This window comes from Martes martes, assembly GCF_963455335.1.
Source record: "Martes martes genome assembly, chromosome: 4".
Lineage (NCBI taxonomy): Eukaryota > Metazoa > Chordata > Mammalia > Carnivora > Mustelidae > Martes > Martes martes.
Genome location: NC_137891.1, coordinates 45,680,232 through 45,695,142, shown reverse-complemented (window position 1 = coordinate 45,695,142; position 14,911 = coordinate 45,680,232). Strand labels below are relative to the sequence as shown.

The window sequence follows — 14,911 nt, the reverse complement described above, 5'->3', positions numbered from 1 at the left end:
ATAATCCACAAAGAACTTGAAAGATAAGATTATGGAGATTATGACCAGCCAGAGTCTCTTCCTCCAGAGTTCTGAGCTCAGAAATAACACCAACACCATAGACAAGTCACTAGGGAAGTCAGAGGAGCCAGCTCTCTGAGATGCAGATAGTGAGGACTTCTGGCTGGGTAATAACTGCTCTATGAACTTGTTAAGGTCCTCTAGTCAGAAACCACCAGGAGCACATCTACAGTTCTATAAAGCTGGGTGTATTGACTCATTGCAAGGAGAAAAAATGTATACCATGGGGAACCATAGGGTATCTCAATGATGTTAGAAAAAACGTACTGCAGGCCTTGACCTTCTGTTAGGTTATTTAGGGAACATTGAAGAAAACAGACATCTTTCCTACATTGGATGCTGTATGGAAGAGTAATTCTCTGATTAAGGATCTTAATAATTCTTATCTGTGAGAGGAATGAAGTTGAGCTAAAGTAATAAATAAAAAAGTTGCAGTCACTCATTACTAGCCAGGAAAGGGGATATTTACTCTTTTCTGGTTTGGACAACGTTCTTACTTCTGTCTGTTCAGACATGATCAGGAAACGGTCTTATTATTTGTCTTGCTCCATTAGAGTCACAAAGCAGTCTTGTCTGAGGTTGTTGTTAAATGAAAGTGCTTATACTCAACATAAGAACTTTGCAGATTCCCTGAGAGTGTCTGGCCAGCTCCCAGCTAATAGGGGCTGCCTTTCACTTTCTTGAACTAGATGAGAATGTTTTGCTTGAAGGGCAGGGCTGGCCAGGAAAAGAACAACTATTATTATTACTTATACATATTGACAGGTTTCTAGTTTATAAAGTCCCTTTATAGGCATTGTATAACTTGAGCCTCTCAGAACAATCCTGGGAGATTGCACAACTGTAGGGGCCCAATTCATAATGTATTCCATGTGACTGGCACCGCCCCAAAGTGACGAGTGACTTTTGGAGTTGTGCAATAAGGCTGCTGCATTCTTCTTTATAATTTATGAAAATTGAGTCAGAGAAGCTTCTTGAGTATTCTTTATTTCCTAATAAACTCTAGAGTTCTCTCTGGCAACCTGCTCAGCTGCTGACGTTGATCCTTGATTCAGTCATAGTTTCCACTTCCAGACAATTTCTTCAGCCTGTTCTGTTATAACCTAGACTATACTGGCTACCAAATAAAAAAAAAATCTTCTCCTTCTTCTACAACTTTGTCTGTGCCTTCCCAAAACAGGATGATAAAAAGATTACTAACTTAAAACATAATTACTTCCTAGAGAGCAAGAGGGCAGGGGGGAGTGTGTGTGCATGTATGTGTGTGTGTGTGTGTGAGTTGCCTAAAAAGTTAATATACCATAGTATATGTTGCTTGCAATGTCAGAATGGCAGATGGAAAAACGATTTTGAGTTCTGAAGAAATTTTTAAAAGCAGAATATCCTACTAAATGCAGAGGCTGAAATTTTTAAATGCAAACTGAGGTGCTAATAAGATTATCTTTCCACAGTCTTGGAAACCTACCAAGTAAAATGTCAAAGGAAAATGGAATTCCCCATGAAATGTCCCTTAATAGTGAACTTTTTTGTCCAGGACCATCTTTTTGAAACTGGGAAATCCCCTCTTGCTACTAAATTTCACTCCTGAAACATTATATAAACTGAAACTGAAAATGGAATACTCTACTGATATAAACAGGCAGTTCCCGGAAAGACTGCAGGCTCTGATTCAGATTTGCTCAGGAAATCCTGTCACAGTAATTCACAAAGTCAGTGACTCCCGGCAATTCATCTAACATCTTTTTCATTAAGTTACCATGCATTCTTCTCTCCTTTATTACCTCTATTACCAAGAGTACCTTGGATATTCTACCTCATGGAACAAGATAGCAAGGGACTGAGGCATGATATATCTACTCCTCAGTCCCTTGTCGAAATGCTATGAAATAGCACCAAAATCCCTAACTCCACCCACTAGTAATTTGCACTTTTTGGCATACAACTTTCCCTGCATGGAGTACTTCCAAAGATTTGGTTGCTGATCAACTTACTCTGAATGATCACAATAAATCCTTCAGTCTTTCTAAAGGACTTCTGTTTCTTTAGCCACATAACTCAGATCATGCTGATATGGAAAAATCTGAGTCAGATTTAACATACTAATTGAATGTTTTCTGCCAAATTATGCTTTATTTGCACTTCTAATTTTTTTTTAAGATTTTATTTATTTATTTGTCAGAGAGAGAGAGAGAGAGTGAGCAAGCACAGGGAGACAGAGTGGCAGGCAGAGCCAGAGGGAGAAGCAGGCTCCCTGCCGAGCAAGGAGCCCGATGTGGGACTCGATCCCAGGACGCTGGGATCATGATCTGAGCCGAAGGCAGCTGCTTAACCAACTGAGCCACCCAGGCGTCCCTGCGCTTTTAATTTTTTAAGATTTTATTTATTCATTTGACAAATAGAGAGTACAAGTAGGCAGAGCAGCAGGCAGAGCGAGAGGGAGAACCAGACTCCCATCTGAGCAGGGAGGCCGATGCGGGGCTCGATCCCAGGAGGCTGGGATCATGACCCTAGCCAAATGCAGCCACAGGCGCTTAACCCACTGAGCCACCCAGGCGCCCCTATTTGCACTTTTAAAACACTTAACAAAAAGGGGCACTTGAGTGGCTCAGTCAGTTAAGCATCTGCCTTGGGCTCAGATCATGCTCTCAAGGTCCCGGGATGGAGCCCTGCCTTGGGCTCGCTGCTCAGCAGGGTCTCTGCTTCTTTCTCTGCTGCTACCCACTGCCCCCCACTTCATATTGTCTCTCTCAAATAAATAAAATCTTTTAAAAATAAATAAAATAAATAACTTAACAAAAAATAAAATAAATCTTACTAATATGATTTGTTTCAATGAGCAAATAAAAAAAGCTATAATTGAGGCTATAATCTAAAATGTAAAAAAATAAAAATAAAAAATAAAAAATAAAAATTCCTAAAGCTTTACAATCTAAGTGAAAAACATTTTCTATGTAGTAATTTATTTGGTTAATTAATGAAGAGGGGTTTCTAGTAGTTACATCTAGATTCTGAACTTGATTTGTTCTGGTCCACATTTTGTTGAATGGAAAACACAGAGGGGAATGAAAATAGCATTTATTGAGGGTATGCCACATACTAACCATTTTATATTCATTATCTTACTCTATACTTATAAAATTTGTTAGAGCAATAATTGCACAAAGGGAGAGAAGAAGCCTTAAAGAATTTAAATGTAACTGCCCAAAGTTATGCAGTTCATAAACAAAGAAACAGAAAACTGAAGTCAGATATGTATAATTCCAAACATCTCACATAGATTGTTAGAGAAAAACAAGCAAGGTGAACAGAGTATAGTGTGAAACTAATTACATAAAGTGAGAAACAAATATACATCCACATATATATTTTATATTTAAACCTATTAGCTTTTTACTGAAGTATACCAATATAGAGAAAAGTGCATGTTAAGTGTAACCTCAAAGACTGTATATGAAGTGAACACACCCATGTAACTGGCACCTAGAGTCTAGGTTCTAGATCAAGAAACAGACCATTACTATCACCCCAAAAGTCTCCTCATGCCACTTCCTAGTCACTACCCTTCTCCCTACAAGAGAAGACAGTATCCTGATTTCTAAAAGCATAGATTAGTTTTATTTTTGTACTTAATAAAAATAGACTCATAAAAATATATACTGTTTTGTCTGATTTTTCCATCCAACATTATATTGGTGTGATTCATCAATATCGTTGTGCATTGTCTAATCTCATGGCTGTTTGGTGTTACATTGTATAAATGTGCCACAATTTATTTACCCAATTCTACAGTTTATGGGTATTTGGATAATTTCCAGCTTGCAGCTATTATAGATAGCATGGCTATGAACACTCTAGCATTTGCATATACATGTTCACGTGCCTAGAGGAGGAATTGATGTGTCATAGAATCTGCCTAGCTACAATTTTAATAGAAACTGCTTTACAGTTTGCAAAATTGGTTCTACCCACCAGCAGCGTAGGAGAGTTCCAATTGCTACAAATCCTCACCCACACTTGGTATAATCTGTCTTTTTAATTTTTAGTTAATATTTGTATAGTGGTATCACACTGTGGTTTTAACTTGTAGTTCCCTAATAACGAACAGTGCTGAGCACTTTAACTCCTTCATTTGCTATTTGCTATTTAGATAGCCCCTTTTGTGAGGTATCTAGGTCTTCTGCCTAGTTTCCCATGGGATCATCTATTTTATAGTTTTAAATGTTGAACCATGTGCATATATTACTTATTTTTTAAGCACTGTAATTAAAATATGACTTTTATAGAGTTCTATGCTTCATCATCTCTCCTTCTTGGAAATTTATAATATACTAATATTACAAGAGCTCTGAAAAGTCACCTTTTTCACCATCACCAGTTTGTAGAAATGTTGTTTCTGGTTTTGTATAATTTTTATTTCTCATAGAATTAATAATTGCTCTTCACTTAGATTTTTGTAAGTTCTCTCTACAATTTTATCACATATTTCATTAGATCTATCAAACATCAATATAATTTGCCCCAAAACTCAAAATTAGATAATCTATAAAATCAATTACTCTAACTAGTCTTTCCCTTGGAATCTGGCATTTCCCTGCTCCAATGAAAAAATGTTGCTCTCCAATTCTGCCACTTCCTGGGGTTTACCTTCCCACACTCTGGTCCTGTTTCCTGGATCCCATGTCTTTCTCTTTCTTGATTTATTCCCATGTTTTGTTGGAGCACATCCTCCAGTATCTTTCTTTAAAAAAAGAAAGAAAGAAAGGGAAAAAGGTGGATGGAAGGAATGGAAACATTTGCATCTTTGTATATGTGAAAACATTTTTTTTTTAATTTATTTATTTGTTAGAGAGAGAGAGTGAGCACAGGCAGACAGAGTGGTAGGCAGAGGCAGAGGGAGAAGCAGGCTCCCCGCCGAGCAAGGAGCCCGATGTGGGACTCGATCCCAGGATGCTGGGATCATGACCTGAGCCAAAGGCAGCTGTTCAACCAACTGAGCCACTCAGGCGTCTCTACGTGAAAACATTTTTATTCTGCCCTTATACTTAACAGTTTGGCTGACTATAGAACTGTAGGTTGAAAGCTACTGCCCTTTAGAATTTGAAATTTCATTTCACTGTGTTTTAACAAAGAAGTGTTATTGTTGAGAAATCTAATGCCATTCTAATCCCATCCCTTTATTCTTGTTTCTTCTTTCTGAAAACCTGTAGAATCTTCTACTTGTTCTTAGGGTTCTGACCTTTTTAATGATGTGCTTATATATAGGTGTTTTTTCATTCACTGAAGGTACTTGGTGGCCCTTTCAATATGGACACCCCTATCCTTTGATTGTGCCAAAATTTCTTGAATTATTCTTTTGGTCATTTCCTCCCCTCCTATTTTTAGTTCTTTTCTGGAACTCTTTAGTTTATTAAAACTGGAAAATTAAATGAATGAAAGGGAAAAGTTTTCTGAGCACTTTTTGTAGCAAAAAGTTTATTAAGCAATAAAGTACAGAGTATCAGACCATATCTTTAAAACTAAATATTTTGTTTTAAATGATCAAAAATTTAAAATACAGTGTTTCATCACAACTTCCCAGTACTGTAAAATGTAACACTGCCACTCTCATTTCAGGCAACACAAAAATACAGGAAACATTTTTTTCTCTGCTGACAGAAATCCCCCACTTATGTCAGGCATTCCTTATTACTGTGGCTTTAGAATTCATTAAAATGCCTAGTATGGACTTGGTATTGTATACATTATTTGCACTCATTCTACAAAATAATCAAGTAGAAAGGTGTTTGTTCTAAGGTAAAAAACAGAAAGATGTTTGGTTGCTTGTGGTTAAAAATGAAATGCATTCCTCACAGACCTATAAGAAACAAAATTTTTTCAGTCTTACCTGGAATCAGAGGGACTGATTCCTTTCAAGTTTATTTTTCAGTCTCCAAATAGTTAAGGACACAAAAGGGAAGAGCAGAGGAGCACGAACAGGAGCTAATCACCAACACTTCTTAACAAAGTCAGACTCTGACAGGGTTTATCACCCACCTCTCACTCCTACTCACCTGGAAGTGAGGGATGATTGAAGTCCAGGTAGGCAGGTTAATTTACATCCTACCTGACTCGCTAGGCTCCTGGGGGCCGGGCTCTCAAAGTCACCACCACGCCCACCCCTCACAGCGCATCTCGCGCAGGCGCGGAGTCGGTAATCCCGAGCCCCCACCCACACCCCACACCCACAGCCCTCCATCTCTGGGCTCTGGCGACTCCCCCACGGCTAGCGGCTCAGAGGAGATTCCTCTGTGGTGTGAGAACACGTTGACCAAAATCGGACAGCAGGCTGCTGACAGGAATTTTTTTTTCCCCTCAGAGAAAACTTTTCCAAACCTGGAAGTTGGGGGGAGAGAAGAGAAAATGAGCGTCCCTGGCTCCCTTCCCCATCCCTAAATCCCGCTTCAGCCCCGCGGGTGTCGCCCAGAGCGTGGGTGCCGCCCCGCGAGGCGGACAAACCCCGGCACAACCGAGAGCCAGTGAGGAAGGCCGCGGGCTGGGGCCCCTCTCCCCGCCCCAGCATCCGCCGCTTACGTCGCCTGAGAAGTTTCGGGAGGGAGGAGCCCGGACCGTCCGGCTCGGGTGGGAGGGCCAGGTCTGGGGAGGAAGCTCCTCCTCTGCGCGTAGCCCGGGTAGAGTAAACTCCGGTCCCCAGAAAAGAAAAGTCCGCTCCGGCTCCAGAAAAGCAGCGCTGCCGCGCGGCATGGGCTCCCTCGTGACCTAGTGTCCCGCCGCGGGAAGTGCCTGGCCGCTCCAGCTCCCGCACAGGGGCTCGGGTGCGGGCGCCCGAGCGCAGTCGACGAGCCCCGGAAACCGCCGAAGCGGCAGGCACACCCAGAGCGGGCCAGCGGCCTGGGCTCCCGCGCGGTTCGCGACCATGAACCGGGAGGGTATCTGCAGCGCCCTGCCCACCATTCCCTGCCACAAGCTCGCCGACCTGCGGTACCTGAGCCGCGGCGCGTCAGGCACCGTGTCCTCCGCCCGCCACGCAGACTGGCGCGTTCAGGTGGCCGTGAAGCAGCTGCACATCCACACCCCGCTGCTCGACAGGTAGGACACCCCCGCGAAGCCCCGAACATCAGCCCTGGGCCAGCGGGCTCTGGATCCCAAACGGCTGCTACGCTTGGGGGTCGGCCCCGCCTCTCGTCACCTCTGGGCAGCCCTTCAAGCCTAGGGCTTGCATGGTGGGGAGAACTGGCTTCTCTGAAGATGCACCCTTCGCATTCCTCTGCGCATCTCTTCTCTCCACTGCCCTCCCATTCTCCGTCCCTCTTATTCCTGGGCTTCCTCTCTCCCGACACAAAAGTCAGGGTGTTTCGGTGTGGGCCTTTGGTTGTTTTTGTTTTGTTTGTGGTTTATTACGTATGGTCCTGAAAGTGTAGATACCAAACTCCATTTGGTCTAGTTTCTCCTGCCTCTCTCCCAGCGAAGCCTGTCCCCAGAGAAGTGTATTATTTTGCTAACAGTACACTGAATCGGAAGACAGTTAAATTTAAGACCAGAAATTTTTAATGTCTCTCACGTCCTGAACAATTTCCGTGCACTGTCTCGGTTTTAAGGGAAAGTTAGTATTAGTTTCTGTTTCCAGAAAAACATTTCGATCCTATACCATTGATTAACCTGTGATCGACTATATCAGTCAGTGGGTCTAGTCATTAGTCTTGTGTATTTGCCTTCCAGTAGAGGTTTAACTAGGCCCTGCATTCAGTCCTTGGTGAGTTAACATCCATGATTGCAACACTCTCCTCTCCTCCCCCTATATCTAATGTCAGAATTCATCATGCTGGGTGCCTGATTGGTCAGAGGCTGTTAGTATCCAGTGTCAGATAAATCCCTCAGCTTCAGCCCTGCCAATGTTACTGGACTTTCATCTGCCTGTAGCTTTCCTTTGCTGTCTTGCTATCAGGCTTGGGTGGGCCAGATCTCACAGTAAATTTGGGACACCTCTGGAGAGTGTTCCCACTTTTTGTATATCATAATCCAGATCTACTGATAGAGAAGATGTGGTGTCTGTTTCACATGGGCCTTGAGTTCTGTGGAGCAAGTGCTGGGCGAATGTGCAAATGTATTTGTAGTCAAGTTTGAAGGGTGGTGGTTGGTTAGAAAGGCTGAAAATATTTTAGCATCAACTATGTAAATTTATGGATTTCTAACCCTAATGGACCCTTTAGGTATTCTAAAGCAAGTTGGTCTTCCCGTTTTGGATGTTGCTCCTCTAACTAACCCTTTCTATTCTTATTAACAATATTCATAACCTAAAATTCTTAAGGAAATTGTTGGAAATTCTGTTGTCAAAGATGTCATAAGGACAAGCTAAAACCCTGTGGCGTTACTGCATCAGGTTCTTTCTCCCACCTGTTACCTAAGATGTTAACATTAGCAGTATTCATGGAATCTGAACATAGAACTAGGCTATGCAGTTGACTCACAGGGTGTCCGTTTCCTCGCTTATAAAGTGGGAATAATAAATGCATGTATATAAAGTGGGAATAATAAATGCATGTACATGGGCTTTGGTATGGAAAAGGTTTGCATTGTTCTTTGACACCATCTGGATGGAAATAAGTTTATGTGCAGTTACACGTTCTTATTTTAGTGATCTGTGAGTCATTCCCTGTAATCTGACTTCTGCCCAATGAGTGGACCTTCCCCAACAGTCTCTTCTTTATGTGTAGATGTGTCTGATTGGTTTTTCAAACACGGTGTGGATGACATAACTGTTTTGTGACTAAAATTTTGATTTGGGTAATTTTGGTGATATATCTGTGAAAGCTGTATTTAACTTCTTTGTTTTTAAAAATATAAAACCCATTTTTGACCTATTTATTTTTGGCTTTTTCTGTTTTGCCACTCACTCAGTCTTCCTGAAATCTGAATTCAAGAATTTTCCTTGATCCTTTCCTTTCTTTGATCAAGCAGTGGAATGGAAAAAACACAGGCTTTGGAGTCTCACAATTGCAGTTCAAATCTGACTCCAACCCTGTTGCTTAATGTTGGCCTGACTATTAGAAAATTATCTGAGCCTCAGTGCCCTCATATAGAGTGTGTTAAGGTAACCTACTTTAGAGGGATGGTCTTCAGATGATAGTACATATAAAGTGGCTGACACATAATGGGATCACAGTACAAAGAAGAATTCCTGATATTCTTAATGAGAGATAGCACAAGTATATTAAATATCACTGAGACTTCACCAGTATGCTCTCTCTATGTTGTTTTTTTTTTTTCAGTGTATCCAGAAATCTTTAAGTCCATTCTCTGTCTCCCTGTAAGTGCTAACAATAAGATGTAGTTCTTATTGACCTCCATCTCTTACTGTTTCAATTTAGGAAAGATAAATTTAATTAAAACAGGTCTCATAAACTGAATAATAGGTGGCCTCACAGTTGAAGTATTAAGTGGCTGAAGAACAGGGAGAAGGAAAAAGCTTTTTACTTTATGTCCGCTTATAACTCTTGAATTTCAAAACATAAATATATGACCTATTTAGAAAATAAGTAACTAAGATTTTTGCTTTATTTTGCCTTTTGTTTGCTTTTAGAGCAAACCTCATAGTCTGGTGTGGAATGTCTGTTGTTTTCCTATTTCAGCAGCCATTCATGAGCTTGAGTGGTTTAAGCACCAACTAATCATCATTGTTTACCCAATAAACATCATTGCTTACCCAATAAACTTTCTATTCTGTTATTGCTGCTACCAACACATCTGTCTATGGTAAAAACCAGTGATATCTCCAATTCCCTTGCCTTTTTTTTTTTTTTTTTTAATATGTCTATCTTCGTTACCACCACCTGGGCATTCTATTCAGCTAGTGTTTTTCTTCCCATTTTCACTGTGACCTTTATAGTTTCAGACTCTCATTGCTTCACATCTTTAATTAGTATTGTAATATTCTAATACCTGACTTTCAAACTCTGCCCATTTCTGCTGATCCAACATCCTTCTGCCAAGTTAATAATCCTAAAAGTTTGTTCTGATCATGTCATTACCCTTCTCAAAAACCTGCAATCACAATTTGGTAACTACCAAATAGAGTGTAAATATCCTTACCTGACTTTAGGGCTCTGAGATGAGGCTCTAGCCTACCGTATTCACCTTCATTCCTTTCACATGCTCTGTTAGGTATCCTGATTCATATTAAACAATCTGCCGTTTTCCAAACACAACCTTCACTAGTAACTTCCTAGAATACATTTGATACATATCTATTAGTTATCTACCAGGTACCAGGTACTGTTTCAGGTCCTAAGGACATGCAGATGAGAGAGAAAGGCAAAGTCTTTTCTTGAGTTCTATTGTATAATTTCTAAGCATTTTTGACCCTTATGCACCTATTGTCATCTAGTCATTTAAATCCATAACATTTAAGTGTATTATTTAAATGTCTGGAAAAAATGCAGATGGTATGCAACCATGAAATTTAGTATATTACTCTAATCAAATATAATCTAGTAGAACATAAGCTGTAATTAATTCAAACAGCAATATTTCTAATATCAATGTACCTTATAAACTTACTCAAATATTGTGTCCTTTCCCTTTCCTAGGAAAGTATAATAATAACTTGTGTATACAGCACTTTTTTCTGTCAGTGGCTCAGAGAAGTTATTATAGTCTCTAAACAGACCTGTAGAATGTATATAGGGCAGATATTATCTACTTTAAATATGAAGAAACTAAGGGACAGAAGTTACATAATTTACATGAGATCAATTAATGGGAAAAAATCTAGTCTTAATGTTATAGGCATGATTATTCTATATTTTTCATTACTTTGAAATAATTATACATTTTCTTTCTTTAGTGAAAGAAATGATGTTTTAAGAGAAGCTGAAATTTTACACAAAGCTAGATTTAGTTACATTCTTCCAATTTTGGGAATTTGCAATGAGCCTGAATTTTTGGGAATAGTTACGGAGTACATGCCAAATGGATCATTAAATGAACTTCTACATAGGGTAAGTATTGTGCATTTTTAGTAGCTATAATTCTGTTATTCAAGCTGTCTGGTGTTTTGGTTTTACATATGATCAGATTATTTGGAGAGATGTAGATGAGTCAAAAGAAGAATAATGGAAAACAATTACAGTGCTAAATTTAGACAATTTATGGCTTCTTTTGTGTTGTTAAAAATACCAGAGATTCAGGCCCTGCATTCTGTAGGGCTGAGGTTATTTTGCTTAGGTTACTGATCCTGAGGTTTAAGCTGAATTCCAGTAACTACATGTATACATACAGAGGTAGGGGAGGGAGAGAGAAGAGACAAACTCTGTACACTACAGAGATAAACTCTGTACACTGTCCTGTTAGTTAAGCTAGATTTTATTTTATGTTAAAAACAATTTAGGATTCAAATTAAATGTTTATAATACCAGTTCATAACGTTGTGAATAGGCCAAGTAAGTCTGTCTCTGAGTACCAAATATATTGGTTTTTCCAATGATAGGCAATGGCATGAGCCTCTTACCTTTTTATCCAGGTACTAGTTATTCTGGTTTTGACTGGGAATCCCATCAGTGAGCAAACTGGAGAGATGGGCCCCCATTCTTATCAGTAAGCAAATTTGTGGATCCTTAGTCTCAAATTGTGTGTGTTCATCTGTTGTTGTTTGCTTGAGCTTATATTATTAATACTATATGCAACCTGCAGTTTCTCCATAAATCTTTTTTAAATCACTTGGTCTGTTTTGTGAGTGTTAGTTTAGTTAAAACCTGGTAACGTGATCTGTAAAATCCAGTTAGTGGATGCTCCTAAATTCTGATACATCACAGTGTTCTGTAAGCAATAAGAGAGAATGGGTGCCACTGTCAGCCACTCATGTAGTGACTTCCTCTTTATTTCAAAGTATATCACTATTTTTAATGGGACCACCTGAGACAAGGAGAGATTATAGTAACTGATGTCTGTGTATAAGATTTGTATAACTAACACAGCAATCAAGATACAAATATTACTTAAGCAAAATTTCATTTTTTAAAAAATGAATATAAATATAAATTCTAATATTTTCTTCTCACACCCCAGTACCCATTAGATACTCTGATGCCCAAAATTGGAGCCCATTAGAAATTAAAGAGCCTCCTTCAAGGGACTCCCAATCCCTAGAAGGAATCATAACATATAGAGTGAGTGTTCTTCTACCTCCGTCTCCATAATCAGAAGCCTCCATGTGATACTATACTGCACAGAGGTCTTATGACTCTTTTGAACTATGTAATTTTCAGAAGAAATTTTTCTAAGTATGTTCATTCTCCTGGGAAGGTCCACTAACTTTTATGTTCAGATAGTTCAGATGAATATCACTTGTAAGTACCAGGATATGTAAAACATTATATTTTAAATATATCTGTATTGTATATACTTAAAAATGAAGATGATCTTTTTCTCTTTCACAAAGGCAAAACTCCCAAAGACTAATTTTTCAAGCTAGAATATAAAAATTATATGAGAAGTATAGGATATTCATGCTTAGTAAATGAATATAATGTCATAATTTTAATTGATGTAATGATTATTATAATAAGGTATGATTTTATATCAATAGGAAAATTAAATCATGAATTTTGAATTGATGGTTTGGTATGTACTAGAAAGAAATTTTGTGTGTGTGTGTGTGTGCAGGTTAAGTTACTTCATATGAACCATAGAATAAGAGATAGGTGTGAGTATAGACAAGTGTTTGGGTATTACACAGAAAAAGAAAAAAAATTGAAAACTGTGTTAAATGAAGAAAGAAGAGCCAATACCATGTAGTTGTATTACTAACATAAACTAAAAGAAAATATCAGTACTAGAAAGTCATTATTATCTTTTCTAAAATTGAGGAAATTAAGATATACATGGATGTTAAATAATGTCAAATTGATACCATGATATTATATAATAAAAATGAACATATGTCTTGACCTTTATTTATACTGTATTTCCACATGGAATATTTAATTTTCTAAGTGGAAATGTAGTGAATATGGTCACTTATTTTCATTTTGTTTATTTTCATGTATATGAAGAAAATGGAATATCCCGATGTTGCTTGGCCACTGAGATTTCGCATCCTGCATGAAATTGCACTGGGTGTAAACTACCTGCACAATATGAATCCTCCTCTACTTCATCATGACTTGAAGACTCAAAATATCTTATTGGATAATGAATTTCATGTTAAGGTAATTACTTATAAAAAAACATTTTTCTGCGTCCTTGAGATTAATGGTTTTAAAGACTTTTTAGTGTTTTTTCTCTACCTAAACAATTTAATATCCTCTCTGTTTTCCATAGCCTATAATTCTTTTCTTCATTGTCCTTTCTTCCATCTTCAGAGGCTTATTTATTCCTAGGCTCCAGAGATAGATAGAATTATGGTACAAAATACAAAGTCATTATGTCCTTAACTGAAATTATCAAATAAGCCCTTTTTTTCTTTTGATTTTGCAGTTATTATAGATTCACAGGAAGTTGCAAAGATAATACACAAGAAGGTTCATGAACCTGTCGCTCAGTTTCTACCAGTGATTACATCACACGTACAATTACAATTCAATTACATGTACAATTATAATCACACAGTACAATTTCAAGTCCAGGAATTTGACATTGGTACAATGCATGTATATAGTTTCTGTGTTGCTTAGCACATATGTGACCATCACAGCAAGCAAGATATAGCACTCTCTATCATCATGAATGTATCACTTATACTACCCCTTTATATTCACACTCATCTCCCCCCCTTCCACTATCCCTAACCAATGACAACCACTGATCTGTTTTCCATCTCTATGATTCTGTCATTTGGAAAATGCTGTATAAGTGGAATCATACCATGTGTGTGGTATTTTGAGATTAGCATTGTCTACTTAGCATAATATCTTTGAGATCCATCCAAGTTGTTGCTTATATCAGTAGTGGTTCTTTTTTATTGGTAAATGGTATTTCATGGTATGTGTATACCAAAGTTGTTTAATCATTGACCAACTGAAAGGTATTTGTATTTTTTCCAGTCTTTGGCAGTTAAAATAAAACTCCTACGGACAGTCCTGTGTAGCTTCTTGAATGAACATAAGTTTTTGTTCCATTATCTAAATGTCCAAGAGTGCAACTGCTGGATGAGGGTTTGTTTAGTTTTTTAGGAAACTGCCAAACTATTTTTGAGGGGCTATACCTTGTACATCCTACCAGCAATGTATGATTGTCCTTTCTTTTCCATATCCTGACCAGCATATGGTATTGTCACAGTTTTTTATTTTAGCACTATAATAGGTGTATAGTGATAGCTCATCCAAGTCTTAATTCCATTTCGTAATGGCTAATGATGTTGAAAACTTTCTCATTTGCTATCTATATATCGTTTTCAGTGAAATGTCTCTTCATGTCTTAAGCCCATTTCCTAATTGGACCCTTTGGATTTTTATTATTGGGTTTTTAGGGTTCTTTAAAATTTTTAGATACGAGTCCTTCATCAGATATGTAGTTCACAAATATTTTTTCCCCTTTGGTGGTTTGTTCTTTTCATCCTTTCAACGGGATCTTTCACAAAGAAAGGTTTTAATTTTGATGAAGGGCAATTTATCAGGTTTTTTTTTCCTTTATGGTGATTCTTTGCTGTCATATCTAAGTAGCCTTCATCAAGCCACAGGTATTGAAGATTTACTTCTGTGTTATCTTCTAAAAGTTTTAGAGTTTTGTGTTTTACCTTTAAATCTAGGATCCACTTTGAATTAACTTTTGTAGAAAGCGTAAGATTTAGGTGCCTAGAGACACCAGACATAGTAGTGATTTCATAGTTTACCCTGTATCTAACTGACGACAGCAAATA

General features: G+C 38.3%; 1 protein-coding gene across 1 annotated transcript in view; it reads left to right on the top strand.

Moving 5' to 3' along the window:
• The first annotated feature begins 6,715 nt into the window (after positions 1–6,715).
• RIPK2 (receptor interacting serine/threonine kinase 2) overlaps positions 6,716–14,911 on the top strand; it is a 32,434-nt gene continuing 24,238 nt past the window's right edge. The window contains exons 1-3 of the mRNA XM_080802160.1: positions 6,716–7,146; positions 10,901–11,054; positions 13,107–13,262. Coding sequence (XP_080658286.1) covers positions 6,974–7,146; positions 10,901–11,054; positions 13,107–13,262 — 483 coding nt within the window. The 5' untranslated portion in view covers positions 6,716–6,973. The remainder of the gene's footprint in view (positions 7,147–10,900; positions 11,055–13,106; positions 13,263–14,911) is intronic.